Here is an 18,552-nt window from a genome sequence, read left to right as displayed (position 1 = left end):
GAGAAGAAATCGGTTACCCGCCCATCGAACAAAGTCGTTTTAGACGTTTTGGTTCGATCCTCGGGCAGAAGATGAAATCCTTCAAAGTTTTCGATGCTCTAACCCTCAGCAGTCCTTCTCATACATCCGCACGGCCAATTTTTCAAGACCGTCGACCGCGCCACATGCGCCGGCCGAGGGTTGGAGGGGCACTGTGCCTAGCTTCGAGCTTCAGCTTTTCTTCTCAGAGGTGAAATGTTCGTGGGGGAAATGGACTGTGAAGCTGAGTAGAGAGAGGACATAGCGAGGCGACAGATGCACGTTGCCGCTTGCCGGTGGCCGAGCGCTCGACATTTTGAGAGGTGACGGCGGTTTTGATACATGATATAGCCACACTGCTCAGACCTTTTTGCTGCCAAACGCAAGATACGCTTTGCTTGCGCAGGGCCAAGACACGGCCGAAGACGACCGCTGCGTTCGACGAATCGACACTATGAGCTGGAGAAAGCACATGAAGGAGCTTGAACAGCGACATGATTGCCACACGGGAAGACGGGGTCTAGGCCGTGGCGACTTTCTCATATTTGGTAAATCCCGGGGTAGGAGCCGTAGGATCTCCCGGCTAGGGAATACCATACAGGATCCTCAACCTGGAGCCGCATGATTTGACAATAAGAGAGACGCCGCGAAACATCCAGCGGCGCTTAGAGACGCGCAGCTGACGAAGAGATTGTGGCTTTTCGAGTTTCCTGATGAATCATCATGCAACCGCCAAAGGAGACTCCTCCGTCTCAGCAGACGCGCCTGTCTCTTTCTCTGATGCCGATATACCCTTAGTTACAACGGGAAGTCATACGAACCCGAAGGCCGCCCGAGGGCTGCATGGTGGCGGCCGTCTAACCTGAACCCCCATACCTCTCCTCAGATTGCTTCTCGCCTTGCAGCCTGCCTTCAGTCTGAACTGGTCCCCCTCGCATGCCTGTACTCAGCAACCAGGAGAGCGGACCTTGGTTCCGGCTGCCGGGTAGAAGCGAACATGCATTCAGAGCCACCCACCTCGGGCTTGTCTGACACTCGTGATAACCGCCCACTAAGGCGGCCATGGACCCAAAGACCGCTTGGTACCCGGGACCGACTGTCAGGAACTACACAGAAGACAATCCAATCCAACCGCAGTAAACTACACACACGCTCACTCCCACTCAGACAGTTCCAAACATCATCCCATCTTACCTTTGCCTTCCCTCCCCAGCCCGAAGATATTGAAACTAACCCGCCGTCTTGGTGCCGCCCGCCTTGGTATAAAGCTCTCTGGTTGGTACGTGGGTGTGTCTAGGAACGAGCTCCTTCCCTTCCGCGGCGCAAAATCTAACAGTTTCCTACGTTTCGCGACGCTCGACCTAAAAGGCTAGATCACGGTTCGTCCCCGAACGACAGCACCGTGCCCTCTTTCTTAAGGTTAATCAGGCGGTGGCCAATATCACAGCGCAGGTTTTCTACCTTATCTAAAGGTTGCGTCGACCGTTGAAGAGTTGGAATTTCTGGAAGCTCTTCTCTTCTTTTGTTACGTCGAACGAACAAGGTTGTGGTAGAGATTAATACTGGGTGGACTAGGTAAGTCGCCTCCTCTTAGAGTGCCACTTCATGAAACGGGATCCTCGTTGACTGACTCCTATGTAGGGCAACTCGAGCAGACATTCATAGCCCTCGGCATACGCATCAGCCAAAGACAGTCAAGATGAAGTCAACACTCTCCAAGAGCGCGCTCTTCTTCCTCTATGGCCTAGCAGCAGCCGTCCCCTCACCGTCGTCCAACACTGGTGTCTCGAGGAGGCAGGATAACGCACAGCCTGGCTCATCAACCCCTGCGGACTCTAACCAAGGGCCTAAGTCTTGCAACACTGCCGACAACAGACAGTGTTGGGTTGAAGGGTTTGATATCAAGACTGCTTACGAGGAGTCCATCCCAGATACTGGTGTGACGAGAGAGGTTGGTTGACGCGTGTACTCTGAGGGTTACGCCGTGCTAACGAGTTGGACAGTATGACTTGGTTCTCACCGAGCACACCTCTTTCCAAGGTCAAGATGGCATGACCAAGAACACGGCGATGTTAATCAATGGTAGGCTACAATCTCTCCTTTCTTCCACATCGTTGTGTGCTCATTCAAGCCCTTATAGGTGGCTTCCCTGGCCCGAACATCAAGGCAAATTGGGGTGACAAGATCAAGGTCAGGGTCGTGAACAACTTGAGGACGAATGGGTAAGTAACAGCAGCTATAATGCGCACCCACCTCTAGGATACCGAATCGCTGACAACCCCACAGAACCTCAATGCATTGGCACGGCCTGCGACTTCTGAACAACAACCAGAACGATGGTGTCAACGGTATCACCGAGTGCCCCATCCCGCCAGGAGCCACCAAGACCTACGAGTGGCGTGCCGAGCAGTACGGTTCATCATGGTACCACTCGCATTTCTCCGACCAGTATGCCAACGGTATCGCCGGTACCATTCAGATCGATGGACCTACCTCCAAGAACTACGACGAGGACCTCGGCACCTACTCCATCACGGATTGGTATTACAAGTCTGCCGACGAGATCCGCTCCACCTTTACTGCCCCCGCTGCCGTTCCCGCCAGTGACAATATCCTCTTCAACGGCACCAACATCAACAAGAACGGCGGTGGCAACTACTCCCGCGTGACGCTCAAAAAGGGCAAGTCTCACAAGATCCGCCTCGTCAACATGTCCGTCGACAATACCTTCACGGTGAACCTCGTCGGTCACAAGATGACGGTGACGGGAACCGACTTTGTCCCTGTCAAGCCCTTCGAGACAGACTCACTCTACCTGACCGTCGGCCAGCGCTACGATGTCATCATTGACGCTGACCAGGACGCCAGCAAGGCGTACTGGTTCAACGTTACGTTCCCGTCCAACAGACTGTGCGGCACGTCCAACATGAACAAGCCTGCTGCCATCTTCCAGTATGAGGGTGCGGCAAACGGCCTCATGCCCAAGGATGCCGGTAAGGCGCCCACCGATTCCCAGTGCCAAGACAAGACGGACTTCGAGCCCATCTACAGCGTCGACGTCAACTCTACATCGTTCGCCAAGACCCAAGATGATACTCTTGACATTACCGTAGACACGAGCAGGACCACCGGCACTCAGCAGGTCTTCTGGAAGGTCAATGGCCAGAACATGGACATCAACTGGGACCAGCCGACGCTTTCTTACCTCGCCAAGAACAGCACCGACTACCCCGACAACTACAACGTCTTCGAGGTTCCCGCCGACAATGCTGTAAGTTTCCCCGTATCGTCCATCCCGGCACCACCAGCTAACATTATCACAGTGGGCATTCTGGGTCGTCGAGAACCTGTTCCCCGCCCCTCACCCCATGCATCTTCACGGCCACGACTTCTACATCCTAGGCCACTCCGAGCCGGCCTCCAGCGGCCGCGGCGACGGCGTCCGCTTCAACGCGCAGACCGACGTCTCCAAGCTAAACTTCAAGAACCCGACCAGGCGCGACGTGACCACCCTCCCCGGCCGAGGCTGGCTCGTCGTCGCCTTCAAGACGGACAACCCCGGCGCGTGGCTGTTCCATTGCCACATTGCGTGGCACGTCAGCCAGGGCCTGTCGGTGCAGTTCTTGGAGCAGACTGACAAGATTATGGATACTGTCCGGGCTCAGGATATGGACGATATGTGCAACCAGTGGCAGACATACTCGAAGAAGGCTCCTTACCCCCAGACCGACTCTGGTCTGCGTAAGCTCAAGATGTAAAAAGGCCCTGGATGTTATCACTCATGGGAATTTTGCAAAAGATTGTAAAGGACTGTTTGCTTGATTGTCTACTTGTTGGATCATTTGTGGGAAATCGAGTGGCGTAGCGGTCGGAGCATGGTCATTACTGTGGGAAAGAAGGAGCATCATAGATAGAAATAACATTCATGCTAATCATCGTTACCATTACTTCGCAGTCCTGTGTGCTAAAGATAGTACATGTTCAACCTTCTCTCCCTCAGGATGGCATGATACCTCGATTCGATCTTGAGAGATACTAACCCCGTCTTGTTAGGCACAGATGCTTGCTATTGCATTTGTACGCCTCGTAGCGCTGTACGTTGCGATAACTTGACCAAAGGTCTGGCACATGTTTTGAACGAAATTTTGATCTTGATAACTTGTATTCAATTTGTACAATACATTTCTAACCCGAGATCTAGGCCTCTACAAACGACCGACACGAGCCGAAGGGCTCTCAAATTTCCACTGTCTACACCAATGAGCCATCAACTCCGGCGTCACAGGTCCAACCGAGCGGAGCGCAGGACTGCAAGTTACAGTTCTCGTAGTATCGTGTGTCCTCGTGTTCGGTATATTTTCTCCCGCAGAAGCAGCGCCTCGATAGAAGTCGACCAGCTTTAAGCCTGGGTTTCGATCAGCGCCAAGCGCTCCGGGTGCAGTACGACTTGCTTCTAATCTCTCTACCCATTCCTTGAAGGGGATGAGGTCAGGAAGTTGATTCCTTCCGTAATATTGCTGGATAGCCGGGACCAGCTTATCAAATGTTGTGATGGAGGGGTTGCTGCCGTGGAAGTACCCCTCGTGGTAGTCTTTCGACTCCTCAGTCAGGCCGCCGATATCCAGGATCATTTTCGACATTGTCTCAACCGGGACCCAGGCGGTTGTGTTCATACCGGATAGGTGTCTCGGCAACGCCTTGAGAACAAGACTGCTCGCGATAATGGAGGGCAGCCACTCTTGGCGGCTCCAAGCGCCGCCATCAGCAAGGGGCCCAGCAATCTGACCAACGCGAACGATAGCCAGAGGGAAGTCTCCGACTTGGGCGGCGTCCTCGAGGACCATGCTAGAGATCAGCTTACTCTGGCCATATCCAAGACCTGAGATACCATATTCCCGCAGGGACTTCTCCGGGACCGGGCCACGGCTTGCATCCCATTTGCTAGTGGTACCAATGGTCGACACGAACACCAGCACGACACGCTTCTCCGCCGTGGCAGCAAAGTCAGCCAAGTTGCGACATCCCTTGATGTGCGGCTCAAACGCATCGAGGGGCATGTTGAAGTTGACAGCCCAAGCGTTGTGAACGATGCGGTCCGCCTCTTTAAGGAGGCGAGAGTAGACCTCTTGCGACAACCCCATGTTGGGTTGCGACAAGTTGGTGTGGAAGAATTCGACCTTGCCGCTCTCTCCTGGGCTGGCTAGGCCACGCTCTTTCATGGCGTTGGCCTGCTTTCCGGCACCACCGTCGATTGACCTGTTGAAGCAAATGACCTTCTTGACGTGTGGGTTGCGAATCAACTCATCGAGCAGGTAGCATCCCATGTTTCCGGTGGATCCGGTGAGAATGACAGTCTGCTGCTCCTTTGCTGGCTCAGGGCGTCCAGTTTTGGCGTGAATCAGGTTCTGCCGAATCTTCTGGTATAGCCTGTCCATTGCTTGGTGATTCTCGCTTTCACTCGCAGTACTACCATTGGCCTTGCCCTGTCCAGATCGCAAAATGTGACCAGCTAGCTGGTGAGGACTAACGTGAGTATACATATCGCGAGCCTCAATAGTCGTATCACTGTAATGCTTATTCGTAGCGCGCAGACTGGCAGTAATGAAACGTGCAGCAGCAATGATTTGCAACGAGTCCATGCCCGCAGCGAAGAAATCAGTGTCAGACTCCAAGTGGGGGACGCCGAGGTGCTCGCGGAGGAGCTTCTCGATGGACTTGCTAAGCGCGGCCTGGGAGCTCAGATCGAGGCGCGGCACCTTCGAGAGGGGAACCTCTCTCGGATTAGCGTAGAGCTCTTCGATCTCATCGGCGTAAAGCTTGATTGTCGCCGATCTCTTGAGGGTGCCCTTGTCCGCCATCAGGAACGGCTTCTCGGGATTGGACACAGTGATCAAGTGCCGAACGATCCGACCGTGCGTAGCTTTTTATTCCCGTGTCAGCGCTACGTTTTCTCCAAGGATGGATGGGTGTAAGTGACGTTAGTTTGGGCGTAGTGGAGAGACTTACCAATTGTCTCATTAGCCTCGGCAACTTGCGGCATGATGCGGTCAATCAAGTCGTCAATCTCTTCGTCCGTCTTTGGCTGCACAAAGGGCTCTACGATTAAAGCTGGCTGGAACTTCTGTGCTCCTACTATGAGGGCAGCTTTCACCGCGGGGTTTCCGGCAATGATGTCTTCCATTCTCACGGGGTTGAGCTTCTCCCCGTTGGAAAGATTGATGATGTTGTCTGCACGGCCGTGAAACTTCCAATGGTGCGGCAGTGTCGGGTGAGGCTTGTATAAGTCGCTCGTGGCATACTCCTCTCTGTCGGGGAACGTGTAGAAGATGCCCTGGATCGGGATCTGCTTCGACTTTCTGGTGATCACCATCTCGTAAACGTCCTCGTCAGATGTGGCCTTTCGGAACTCGACGCCGGAAAGCTCCTCATTGTAAATGAAGTACTGCCACAGTGCCGAGTTCTTTTGATAATAGATGCAGAATGGCAGAGTCCTGAAATTCTCAGCGTGATGCTTCTTGGGATTCAAAGATTCGAAGACACATACTCAGTAGCACCAATAATGTTGAGCAACTTGACACCGTTCCTATATAGAGTGTCACCGGCCTCCTTGTTGAGGGGACCTAGCACGTTGTAAGTACTCAACCTCTAGTTTCTGTCCTTCACGGGGACGTACCTCCACCGAAGCCAACAAAGTTAAGCTTCTTCAGTACCTCAATTTGGTCTGGACGATGGACCATCTCCTCGAGTAGAGATGGAGGTAGCGCCGCGCTCTTCGCACCCGTCGCTTTGAGAATCTCTATGGTAAGATCAGGTGTAAGTGGGCGGTCAGGGAACGGGAAGATGATGGGCTTGTTGCTGAGAACTGCAGTCCCAATGAACCCATAGACGCCTCCGGCGTGGAATAATGGCACTGAACGTGTAAGCTTCTGTGAATGGTAATCGATGGTGCACTCATGGTACTCACTGGGACTGAAGTGTACGTCCGCCAGCGACTCCATTGCCCGCGCGATGGGGATCGTGCCATTCCATTCCGGGAACTGGTGCTGCGCATCCGTCAAGGCGATGGAGCCATGCTTGGTGACAATAGGCTTTGGGAGACCTGTGCTACCGCTGGTGTGGAGGACAAGGAAAGGATCCCACTCTGCCTCTGCAGCGGTTTTTGTGTATGGTATGTTTGGTACTTGGGGCTTGGAGAGAATATCGTGCAGAGGCTCGATCTCGATCTGCTTCATGTCCCAGTGTTTTACCCAGAATTCGACAACAGACTGGTGTGATGGCGGACGCACCACCAGTCGGCAGTCAGATAGCTTGAACAGATTCAACTGTGCCTCGAGAGGGTTTCTAGGAGACACGAATAGGGCCTGCTCGGTATCGTGTCAGCAAACTGTGCACATATCAAACTAGTCCAAGGAGAAGCTGACCTTGTATCCTGCCTTGATGCAGGCAACGGTCATGATCTATCATCGCGTCAGCTAGGGGTCCAGCAGATCAGACAGAAGATTTTAGCCGTCCACGCACGCAGTATCTTGCATCATTTGGGCCAATGTAGGCAATTGTCGGAAACGTGTTTGGCGCAGGAACTCCGCAGTTGTCTAGAAGGAAGTGCGCGATGTAGTTGATAGCATTCGCAAAATCTCTGTAGGTGACAACTCTCCACCCATCCCGGGGCTCCGACGTGTATGGCGTTGAGAAACACGTCAGGTTAGGCTCGTAAGCAGCCCTCTCGTCAATAATGGACGGGAAAGTCCGCTGTCCACAGACGGAGAGAGTTCTCGGCTCCGTGACTTGAACGGTAGTTGTGGCCATTGTGATTTTCGTCGATGATGATAAATAAGGGTAGAGCATGGCTTCATAGACGCACCATACCAACTCCCGAACTCCAGAAATCGACGAGACCAAATTGCACTCATATACTGTTTCCAATCCCTCGGTTGCAGTCTGAAAGTTAAGACGACACGTGACGAATCGTGGTATTTCTAAGCATTTTGAGGGGGAGATAACAAAGAGACTTTAAACCCGCAAGAGTCTATCTGTTGGGATGACCTCTCCGGCGTTCTGGACACAACGTAGTTGCGGTTGTTACAGAGTTCCACCAGCGGCAGCCTCGGTCGGAGGGTAGGTCTAACTTTCCGTTTCGGCCGCTTATCAGCGTGGATGGCAGGATAAAGCAGCCGATAGGAATGATATTTTCGGGACCGTCTTCGCATAAAGCCTCGATCAATCGGCGCCGAATTGTGACGTACTCAAGTTTTTGGACGAGTGAACGAGGAGATGGCAGCCCACGGCTCTTCTCAAGTGCATGGCTGTCCGGATATGAGACGATGAACAACAACATCGACATTATTCCCGATAGATCATATGACTGAGAAGTATCTATACTTCAAATGAGCGCGATGGAAGCCATCTTCCTTGTCTAGGCTTTGTCCTGGGCCAGCTTTGGGCCGATCCTGGACGCCATAGCTGACGGTAGGATGATTCCTCGAAAAGGCCAGCCTTGAGATTGAACCACTCGCCATCTAAAAACCCGTTCGACACAGAATGGCCGCTTCTCGAGCTCGGGGAAGACGTCGAAACTCTCGGATGCGATCAAGTCAAGGCTCGTTTCTAGTTTCCTGAGAGAAATCAACGATGTAGCTCTACCTTGCAATATGCTTGCAATATGAGAGACAACAACGTTTCGTCTGAGCTACTGACTCGCTCAAGATCTCCCCGACGCCTCGGCAATTTAATCTTTCTCGTGCGGGGAAGCTCTACATATTGGCCATAGCTTCACGCCAGACAGTAGAGTGAAGCTTTCGATCGACGTGTGAGGCCATAGAGGTTGGCCAGAAAATATTGCCGGTGAAGTAAGTAATTTCAGCAGCTCGCAAAGTAGATAAACGAGAAAACAAACCTTCATGGAAGCTTGTGAAGCTTCCAAAGCACTAGTTTCTGCAATGCAACATGCAAAGATCTCACTCATTTGTTACAAACTCGAAGGACGTCAAAAGTAGCGCCGGAACCAGATACCAAACGCGGCCCAGGCTCCCGAAGGAGCAACAAATCTAACGCCAAGGCACCGTTTATGACACACAGAAAATGGGACCTCCAAGTCTAGGAACCCGGGGACACCTGCAGGACGGCATCGGCACTTGTTAAGGCCCCCCACGGTCCACATGTTAACGTTCTTCAGTCGCGCCGAATCGCATCGGCAATGCTTGTCCTTCTCCCGCGTCCGGACTTCCGGCATCTGGTTTGAGTTTCAGTGGCCGAAGTCAAATTGGTTCCATTGGACTGTCCGTCGGAGGAAGTGGAGCGCGAGCTCCGTCTCGCCGTGAACGGGGAGGCGCCGGTCCCCAATTACTTGATGAGACTGTCAGCTTTCGCTTTTAATGAATGGGCCGATCGTGTTTGTGCGTTCATCTATCACGTTCAGCAAGCGGTGGATCACTGAAAACTTACGTACCTTGATATCTCGGTCTCGGATCTTGTTGATGCAGTGGAGGCTCATGTTGGTCAAGGGAATGCTGAACCTCGAATTCAAGGTAATCAATTTGCTTGTTCCACCTGGTATTACATGCTTGTAACCAATGCCCCCCAACTCCTATCCCCTTCTATAGTATGACGATGTAATGAAATCCCATAAGCCGTCGACTTTTCCACCGTCTAATCAAACACATCCGTCACGTAGCGGATATTCCTCAGCGCCTCGAACCATTCCTTGATGCTCTCCTCGTCCGTCTCCACACCCCTGGCCTTCTCCATCTCAACCTTGATCTTGAGCATTGTCTCCTTAGCAGACTCAGCCACACCACGCGAGCCACAAACGTACGCCTTGGAACCCTTCTTCCACAAGTCGACGAGCTCCTCACGATCCTGCCACATGCGATCCTGCACGTGCTTGCATCCCTCGCTCTTATCGCAATCGCGACTGAACGCGCGCCGGACAGAGACGGCACCCATCTCTTCCCACTTGTCAAACTCATCACGGTACAGATCGTCCTCCTCGGGCGAACGGCATCCGAAGAAGAGCAGCGCGGGCGCGAGGGTGCGGCCCGCTGCGAGCATGGTGGCGCGCTCCTGGATGAAGCCGCGGAAGGGAGCGAGACCGGTGCCGGCGGCGACGCAGACCATGGGCGTGTTCTCGGCATCGGTGGGGAGGCTGAAGGCGGCGTGGGATGGGCGGATGGAGACGTGGAGGCTGTCGCCCTCGGCGAGGGAGTCGAGGTAGGAGGAGGCGACGCCGATGTAGGGGCCCTGGCCTGAGAGAGAGGGCTCGTTGAGGACGGAGAAGGTCAGGGTGACGTTGTTTGGGTGCGCCATCGGTGAAGAGGAGATGGAGTACTGTCTGACGCGCATCGGGGGCATCATGGACAAGAAGACGCCGATCGGCAGGTCGATGGAGGGGTGGCGCTCGAGGAGGTCAAGGACGGAGACACGCTTGCCGCTGACCTCGTCTGCGTAGGCATCGCCTGAGAGGCGGTTCAGCTCGGTCTTGGTGGCCTCGTCCTTTGCGTGCTCTGCGAGAACAAGGATGTTCTGCAATATCGTTAGTATCGATGGTCACGGTACGTAAGAAGGATGGTTCTTACTCTTCTAGTAGCAGGCTGCGAAAGCTCAACGTAAGAGCTCAAGAGGTCGTTGGCGGGCACGGAAGTATCGACAGGGAGAGAGGTAGGTCCGTCAGTCTTGATGCTCAGGTGGGCATCACGGGCGATGTGGAAACGACGCATGGCACGGTAGACGGTCTCCTTGGGGTTGATGGGCAGAACGGCAAGGTAGTCGCCAGCAGTGTAGGTCATGTCCTCGGGGAGCTTGATCTCAACATGCTTCTTGATGCTCTTGGGGTCGCTACCCTTGGTGAGCGTCGCGGTCTTGGTGACGGTGGCCTCCTTGACGTCCTGGCGCAGGGTCGAGGTTCTAGGGTTGCTGATGACAACACCCAGTCCCTTGGTCTTGCTGTCCTCGGCAGAGGAAGTTGTCTTGTACTTGTTGGTCAATGAGGGCCAGAGAGTCTCATCCTCCCATGACTCAAAGTTGGTGAAGACCTCGCCGCTCGATACATCTGTCAGACCAACTTCGGCCAGGCGAGTCGCACCGAGCTGCTCGAGGGTAGTGTCGACCAACTTGGGAACACGGTGGAAAGTCTGAACCCAATCCTTGTGGCCGCAGCCAAAAACGGCGTAGGAGACGTCCTTGAGAGGGGACTTGGCCTTGTCCTGTCCCTCGATCCAGGCCACGAAGTGGCCAGCATTATCGGGAGGCTGGCCCTCGTACGACGCTGTGATGATAACAACGGGTTGGTCAGTAGGAAGGCTGCCGTTGGCGCTGTCCAGGCAGTCGATCTTGGTGGCGCGGAAGCCGTGGGATGCTGCATCGGAGGCAACGCGCTGCGCCAAAGCCTCGCAGGTTCCGCTGTTGGATCCGTAGAGGATCGTCAAAGGCATTCCCGTCTCGGCGCCGGCGGCAGCTCCGTTGGCCTTGGCCTGCTCGGCGGGCTTCTCGGGCTCGGCGAGACCGGCCAGGCGGCGCTCCAGAGTCGTCGGGGTGAGGTTGTCGCGAAGGATGGCGCGCATGTGCATGTCCTTGGGCTTGATGGTAAGGGTCTGCTTAACGCCAAAGTGGTAGTTGGGGTCCAGCACAAAGTTGAAGTTCTGGAGAAGCATGACCATGACCAAAAGGGCCTCTTGCCAGGCAAAGGGGCGACCGATGCATCCTCTCATGCCGTTGCCGAACGGCTTCCAGCAGTTGGGGAACTCCTTGGTGATGCGGTTGAAGTTCTCGTCCATCATGCGCTCGGGCTTGAACTCGTTGGCGTCCTCGCCGAAGACTAGGGGATCGAGCTGGGATTTGGCAAGGAGGTTGACAATGGTCTCGCCTGCGGCCACGGGGTACTTGCCACCAAGCACGGTATCTTCAAAGGCCTCAACTGAGAAGACGGGGATCGTGGCGTTGACACGCAGGGTCTCGCGGAGCACACCGTTGATGTAGGGCAGCTTAGACATGTGGTCGACCTTGATCTGTCCCTTGCCAACAACTTCGTCGACCTCCTGCTGGGCCTTGCGGTACGCCTCGGGGTGCTTCAGCAGCTGGTAGAAAGCGAATGACAAGAGTCCTGACGTCGTTTCGTGACCGGCGATGAGGAATGTGATCAAGTTATCCATGATACTCTCGTCCGTCATCTTCTTCCCGGTCTTCGGGTCAACTCCCTCGAGCATGGCCGTAAGCAAATCCCGGCGATCGCTCTTCCCTTCCTTCCTTGACTCGAGAACTTCTCTGGCCGTGGTTCTGAGGGTGTCAATGTCCTGCTGGAACTTCTGGTCCTTTGCGCTGTAGAACATGGCAGGGAGCGGGAGACGACGCGACTTGTTACCGGCTTCGGTCAAAAAGTCGCCCATGGCCTCAATGAAGGGATGAAGAACGGGTGAGTAGTAGCTGTTGAATCGGTATCCCATTGAGCATAGGGCCAATGTGTCGAGCGTCAATCGCGTGAAATCGTCCGTCACCATGATTGCCGATTCGGGGCCGTATCGCGCCCATTTTAATGCCAGCTGGGTAGCGATGTCGTGCATCTCATCGAACATGCCGCGAATCGAAAGAGGGCCGAAGGCGGGCATGAGCACGCGGTGAGCGATGCCCCAGTTCTCCTCGCCCATTTTCGCTGTGAAGAGTCCATCGTGGACACCTGCTCTGACTTGCTATTCGGGAATGAGTATGACCACCGTGTACATGTACAGACTGATGATATGAGTCTAGCTTGGCAAACTCACATTTAATGCCGAGTTCACGGACTTCTTGAACCGCTTCTCATCGCAAGTTTCATTCACGAGCTGCTGTGTCGAGACCAGGACAATTGAACGTCCTGGGAATCTCAATCGGTAAACCTCGCCTTCAGGGGCGCATGTCACTGTCAGCTGCACGCCATGGATAAGATAAGAGGGTCTGGCTCGCATGAGTCAGGGGGTTCATCACTCACCATACTGGTCCGCAAGAGACATCATAGATCCCAGGGGAAATTCAGAGTCGATCTCGTTGAGGTTGCCGAGGAATGGCAGTCCGCCGGGCTCTGGGATCGGTACTGTTTCCGACATGTTGTGTATGTATGTGTTTATCTATTCGTATGCGTATATTGTGAATGTCGAGGGTGTGGTCTTGGTCCTCGAGCGTTGTTGGTCAGTCAGCTAACTGAGAGATTTGAATGCTTCTATGTGGTGAGACAAAATCCAGCAACTGGAGGGGATATCGGCCTGATAATATTCAAATTCGAGAATCGCCTGAGCCCCTCCAATTCATGTATGTGGCTAATCTCTCGAGCTTGTCAAGCGTTATGCCTCGGTCCCATTCTCATGCGTGGAGCACGAGGATGAACGCTGATATCATGGCCGAAAAAAGATTTCCCATTTTCCCACTTTTTTCCCTCACGGCAAGTTGAGCGACAGGTGGGCCAATCCCGGTCATCTCAATGGTCGAGATGAACGCAATCGTGCGGATTCGAGCCAGCTTCGTAGCCCAGCTCGGCCATCCCGTCCGTCCCCGTCTCTAGTGAAACATGGCATTCGGCGCCAGTCCAATTCCGCGCCGACTTGCTTCAAGCGTTCTCTGCCCTATGGAATGCCAGCAAAGTAAGCAGTGACACTTGGCCACTGAGTCGGGGGGCTCTATAGACTCTTGGAGTGTTGCATTTGTTGGTGGGCGGTGAAGCCAGGGGTTCTTTTCACTCCCGTCCCCCCCATGCAACGAGACGGATTTGGCATCCTCGTCCCGCGATCTTGGTCCATAATACTCTATAGACTGTCTGATAACGTGAAGGTACTTCGTTTAATGATTAGACGGATCTCATAGAATCAGTGCCGAAGAGACCGACTGATGAGACCATTCCCAGTGCGAATCTAACCAGAAACCAACGTGCCCGCCCACCGGCACCCACCCGTGTGCTACCACGGCGCCACCCACCTCCCAACCCATTGGATCCTAAGACTAAGGCCGCCAGGGTGGTTTAGTCCCGAGATCCGTCACCTGCGTGCATCTACGGCGCAGCAATGGACAGCTGCCGCCGTTATTACAGCGAATTCTCACAGCCCATTTGCCGGCCGTCGAGTTGCCCCATCCCGCTCCGTCGGCCAAACCGATGCTTTTTGCCCTCCCGCCCCGGGTCAAGGCAGTCAACGGGTTCGTTCGGCGGACATGACGCCGTGCGCCCGCCATTGATGATGGAGTCCTCTCGGAGTCCAGTGAGGTTTCCGTTGAAAGCGGCTGCCCGTTGTACGGAACACTAGAAAAGTACTCGTCCGTCAACGACTCATCGTCAATTCCACCACTGCCAACGCCAACGTAACCCCACGCGACCTTGCATTCCCTCTCGTACGTTCGTTCTCGCTTGCCTGTTTGCGGGGAACAGAGACACCATGACGCAGGGAGACGCCTTCTTGGCGCGTCAGTGTTCGAAATTGGAGCATGAGAGTTTAGGACTGCAGCGGCGCAGATCAGGAAAGGATCCGGTGCGCTGACACGTACACGAAGCTAGTTCCATGCAGGCCAGGAAGTGGGATGTAAGCACGAATTCACCGCCGGCCTTTGGACCCAAGCTCCCAACTCCTGCGGGACTAGGATGGAGTTTTGGATGTCGGGTTTCCTGGAGAATTGGTTGAATCACGATAGAGCCAATCGAGGTTTTTGTATTTCAAGTGCTGGTGCCAATATGTCTCAAAATGTGATTTACGCCATATGAGCTGAAGCTTTCGGGCTCTTTTGAGGGATTATGCATGATCCAGAGAGTGGTTCGATAACAGGGCAAACTCTGCATGAATTAACCTCCTCGATCGACATTTAGCCACAACCCAAACTATGGATGTCTCCGCGAGAGTTCACAATCGCAGCGCTACAGCTGCCTTTCGCAGGGAATTGTCTTCCCGCTCTAAATGCAACTAAGGCTTTCTCGAAGTCTAAAGCTATTGGATTGAGTGCGAAGCTGAGAAAATCTGCTTCATCGCCACCAGAGGTCGGTGTATCTGCCGAGAGCGAGCTCACCAGGCTCGAAAAGACCATGCACGGAATCCCAGCCGGATTTGAGCTGGGCTACGGGCAGCCATTTCAATCTAAGCCGTTCCACTTCGGCCGACTTGGCTTCGTCGGCCGGCAGCAAGCCACATCTAGACAAGGCCCGCTCCGGAGGCACCGTTCTTCGGCCGTTCTTGAAAACATATCTAGCAATTGACGATGCAAAGACAGCCTTCTGAGGATCTTTAGTCTCAATTCCTCCGTGTTTGTTCTTCTTTTCCCTCGGGCCTGGTTGCATCGCGTACTCCCCCGGCACGAATACATCTGCTTCGACAAAGTGTGACACGAGATATATCCACTTCTCGTCCCACGACAACACCCGCGTCCACAGCTCGTACTTTTCGTAAGGCGCAATCTCCCTACGCCAGACGCACTGTGCGCCGCCGAGGATCATGATGAAGTGTCTAGGTCCCGGGAACGGGTTGAAAGGTTCCCGGAAGAGCACCAGACTGATGTTGCCGCGAGACATGTCGAGGTCTGTGAAGTAAGTCGAGTTGGACTTGTGCATGTTGTAATCACATTCCAACAGCGGCGATCGCGTCGCGGAAATGGCTGGGAGGAAGAGGCATCGTGAGCTTAGGTGCTTCGGCGGCGCGGAGTCTGTCAGACGTCGGATAAAGGCGCGTAGGAATCGGATCTGCGAGATGTGACTTAGCTACGAGAACTCTTCGTGGAAGCTTGGTCAGAGGTGTCCGTTGTTCCCACTTACGGTCCAGACAAAGTGCCAGTTCTTGATGTTGGCGAGGGCCAATCCTATCAAGAATGATCTGACGCTTAGAAGCGACAAGGCCATCTGTCCGCAAGAGACCAAATCGTTCCAAAGACCCGCCATAGTCTACAACTCGTAGCGACTAGGGATATAGGCACTTCGACAGATTCTTGCTTGAATAGACCCCGTTGCTTCAGTGGGTTTGGAATGTTGCCGATCTCGATTTCCAGCGAGATTGTTCGTTCGCCCCTTTCGGCGTTGGACTCGATTAAATACCTTTGAAGTGAAGCTCCATCTTGGGCATTTCCATCTCTTCATTATTCTCAAGTATGAAAAACGACCCACGTTTGTTGGGATATCCTCTAGCTAGTTGTTGAGAGCTTCATCCATCGACAACTAAACTGAGTGCTCGGCGAGACCAAGTACATGCACCCCGCCTGGGAGCCTCAAGGAACGGCAACGGGTCATTGCCCAAAGTAGATGCCAAAGCCGCGTTGAAAATTGATGATTCTTGGTTTATACAGAAAGTTCTTCTGACGGAAAGATGGCCCCTTCGAGTCGAGAGACAAACGGCCCTCGGCTGGATGTGGGCCCTTGAGCTCAGGGTTGACTTGCATCAGATGGAGTAGCCCGTTCTGTGAGTTCAACATGGCTCAGCTAGACTCTTAGTAGAGTAACATTTATCGTTCGGCGGTGATTGCATCAAATTGAGGGCGTATTGCGAATGAGTATGGTTTAGAACGATTCACGAGCCTGCGGAGTTACCCAGATGAAACACAGTTGATGATTGCTAAATCTTCCTTAGGGGATGGCAACACTCTCATTGCCCGCATGTACCGAGGCCTTGTCGGGCTACGGCCTGAGTTTGAATAGACCAGGCTGGCTACACAAACCTTCCGGATTTGTTATATCAACCGCCATATTTCTGCGGTGCTGGAGTATCCAGACACAAAGTCATTGTTGATAACTATCAGAAACAGACCCTACATATAGCAACGTCAAATTGTGAGCCATTTGAATCAGAAGCAGTAACGACGGGTCATCTCACAATGTCTCATGCAACAGTTCCTCAGGTCCCGGACTCGTACTCGTCACTGAACTACAAAGACATCGTCGTCAGCCACGTACCCCACGATGCTCCGGCCGTTACCAAGGTCATAGTCGTGACTCTGAACCGCCCGGAGAGACACAATGCCGTCAACGGAAACATCCTAGAAGAGTTGGTCTCCGTGTTCAACATCATAGACGGGGACGACCGCGTCAGAGTTGTCGTCCTGACCGGCGCCGGCAAATCCTTCTGCGCAGGAATGGACCTTTCAGAGGGCCCAGGGGGGCTAATGAAGATCAAACAGAATCAAGATGCGATGAATCAGTGGAAAGATCCGTGAGTCGCGCCGCGTACCCTCGGCCCAAGATGCCAATTAACAATATCACCGCAGTGGTGGACGTGTAGCTCTGGCCATCTCAGAATGTTCGAAGCCAACCATCGTCGCCGTAAATGGAGGCGCTGCAGGGTTCGGAGCTACGTCAATCTTATCAGCCGCGATCCGAGTTGCCTGGCAGGATGCCAAAATCAACATGCCTTTTGCACGACGCGGATTGACGATGGAGTCCGTCAGCGCCTTTTACCTCCCCAAACTCATCGGCCTCTCAAAGGCAAACCACATTGTCACAACAGGAAGCACTTACACGGCCTCCGACCCCCTCGTTAGCGGACTATTTTCCAAGCTGCTTCCTACTCCCGACGAAACTGTAAGGTATGCCATCGAGCTTGCTACCGATGTTGCTGAGAATACTTCCATCATGAGTACCAAGCTGATGAGGGACATGATGCTGTATTGTCCTGATACACCGGAGGAGACCCATGACTTGGACTCCAAGGTGTTTATCACGTCCTTTGGGTCCAAGGACAACGTGGAAGGTCTGACAAGCTTCATGGAAAAAAGACAGGCAGAGTTTTCTGGGGAATTTGATAGGAGTGATTTCTCATTCTATCCTTGGTGGAAACCGGAGATACTTAGGTCGAAGATCTGAAGGCATGTCACGCGCTGGCTTAGTTTCAACTTTCTACGAACGCAAAATTGAAGATTATAACTTCCATTTCGTTCGTATCACAATGGATCTCATTTGTAATATCGTCTAAATCACTACTCTGATTTCACACTTTGCCTTGCCATGGGAGAGTCTCGGATACATGTGATGATTCTATGAATTTGGTAGCCATGACAAGCAACGGCCCACCACCCAATGGGCGCTTAACCATTAATCCTGCTCTCATAGTCAAGTTCTTCACTTAATTAAGGGCCGATTTACTCCGTAATTATTGTACTATCGCTTCATACTCTACTCGCTCATTTCGGCATGTTTCCGAACGTCGAGCTCATATTATAACACAGGATTCGTTATCTCTCATATCCGTACGGATACTTGAGATTGTCGAGAGCCGTCTTGACTCTTGCATGTGCTTCTACCAAAGCGGCCCAAGTGCCGAGGGACCTCGGCTCGGCAAGATGTGGGGCACATTTCATCGCGACTCGCCGCTTGGGGGGCGGACGCGTTGCCCGGGGACTCGGATTTCCTACGGACACCTCAACATTTCTAGTCCCACAGCCCGGGAGCTTATCGGTCTTTCGATAAGAGTAGTCCATTGAATCTGGCCGAAAGCCGGTCGTGCGTTTTGAGTGCCTTGGGTGACGTTGGCCGGCGGGATGAGAGGGCCAGACAAGGGCATTCGAAGCTGCTTGAAACTAGGTTTCGGTCTGTTCGAGAAGTTCTTGGCCCGAGAGGCT

At 53.5% G+C, this 18,552-nt stretch overlaps 5 protein-coding genes across 5 annotated transcripts; 2 read left to right on the top strand and 3 right to left on the bottom strand.

Moving 5' to 3' along the window:
- Positions 1-1,717: 1,717 nt before the first annotated feature.
- On the top strand, positions 1,718-3,776 carry CPAR01_11518 (multicopper oxidase; the record flags this gene model as incomplete). Its single annotated transcript, XM_060495777.1, has 5 exons — positions 1,718-1,969; positions 2,022-2,100; positions 2,159-2,240; positions 2,305-3,289; positions 3,342-3,776. The coding sequence occupies 5 exons, from the start codon at positions 1,718-1,720 to the stop codon at positions 3,774-3,776; spliced, it is 1,833 nt and encodes a 610-aa protein (XP_060346125.1).
- A 447-nt stretch (positions 3,777-4,223) lies between these two features.
- On the bottom strand, positions 4,224-7,863 carry CPAR01_11517 (male sterility protein; the record flags this gene model as incomplete). The annotated part of the gene is made up of 6 exons (XM_060495776.1): positions 4,224-5,938; positions 6,025-6,509; positions 6,563-6,638; positions 6,692-7,379; positions 7,440-7,475; positions 7,537-7,863. 6 exons carry the CDS (start codon positions 7,861-7,863, stop codon positions 4,224-4,226), a joined length of 3,327 nt encoding a protein of 1,108 aa, XP_060346124.1.
- Positions 7,864-9,663: 1,800 nt separating this feature from the next.
- CPAR01_11516 (cytochrome P450) lies at positions 9,664-13,088 on the bottom strand (the record flags this gene model as incomplete). The annotated part of the gene is made up of 4 exons (XM_060495775.1): positions 9,664-10,536; positions 10,590-12,695; positions 12,768-12,904; positions 12,974-13,088. 4 exons carry the CDS (start codon positions 13,086-13,088, stop codon positions 9,664-9,666), a joined length of 3,231 nt encoding a protein of 1,076 aa, XP_060346123.1.
- A 1,892-nt stretch (positions 13,089-14,980) lies between these two features.
- CPAR01_11515 (uncharacterized protein) lies at positions 14,981-15,886 on the bottom strand (the record flags this gene model as incomplete). The annotated part of the gene is made up of 2 exons (XM_060495774.1): positions 14,981-15,691; positions 15,764-15,886. The coding sequence occupies 2 exons, from the start codon at positions 15,884-15,886 to the stop codon at positions 14,981-14,983; spliced, it is 834 nt and encodes a 277-aa protein (XP_060346122.1).
- Positions 15,887-16,812: 926 nt separating this feature from the next.
- On the top strand, positions 16,813-17,797 carry CPAR01_11514 (uncharacterized protein; the record flags this gene model as incomplete). The annotated part of the gene is made up of 2 exons (XM_060495773.1): positions 16,813-17,147; positions 17,203-17,797. 2 exons carry the CDS (start codon positions 16,813-16,815, stop codon positions 17,795-17,797), a joined length of 930 nt encoding a protein of 309 aa, XP_060346121.1.
- Positions 17,798-18,552: the final 755 nt, after the last annotated feature.

This window comes from Colletotrichum paranaense (genome assembly GCF_030867605.1).
Source record: "Colletotrichum paranaense strain IMI 384185 chromosome Unknown Scaffold_9.1, whole genome shotgun sequence".
Taxonomy (NCBI): domain Eukaryota; kingdom Fungi; phylum Ascomycota; class Sordariomycetes; order Glomerellales; family Glomerellaceae; genus Colletotrichum; species Colletotrichum paranaense.
This window is presented reverse-complemented; position numbering and strand designations above follow the sequence as displayed.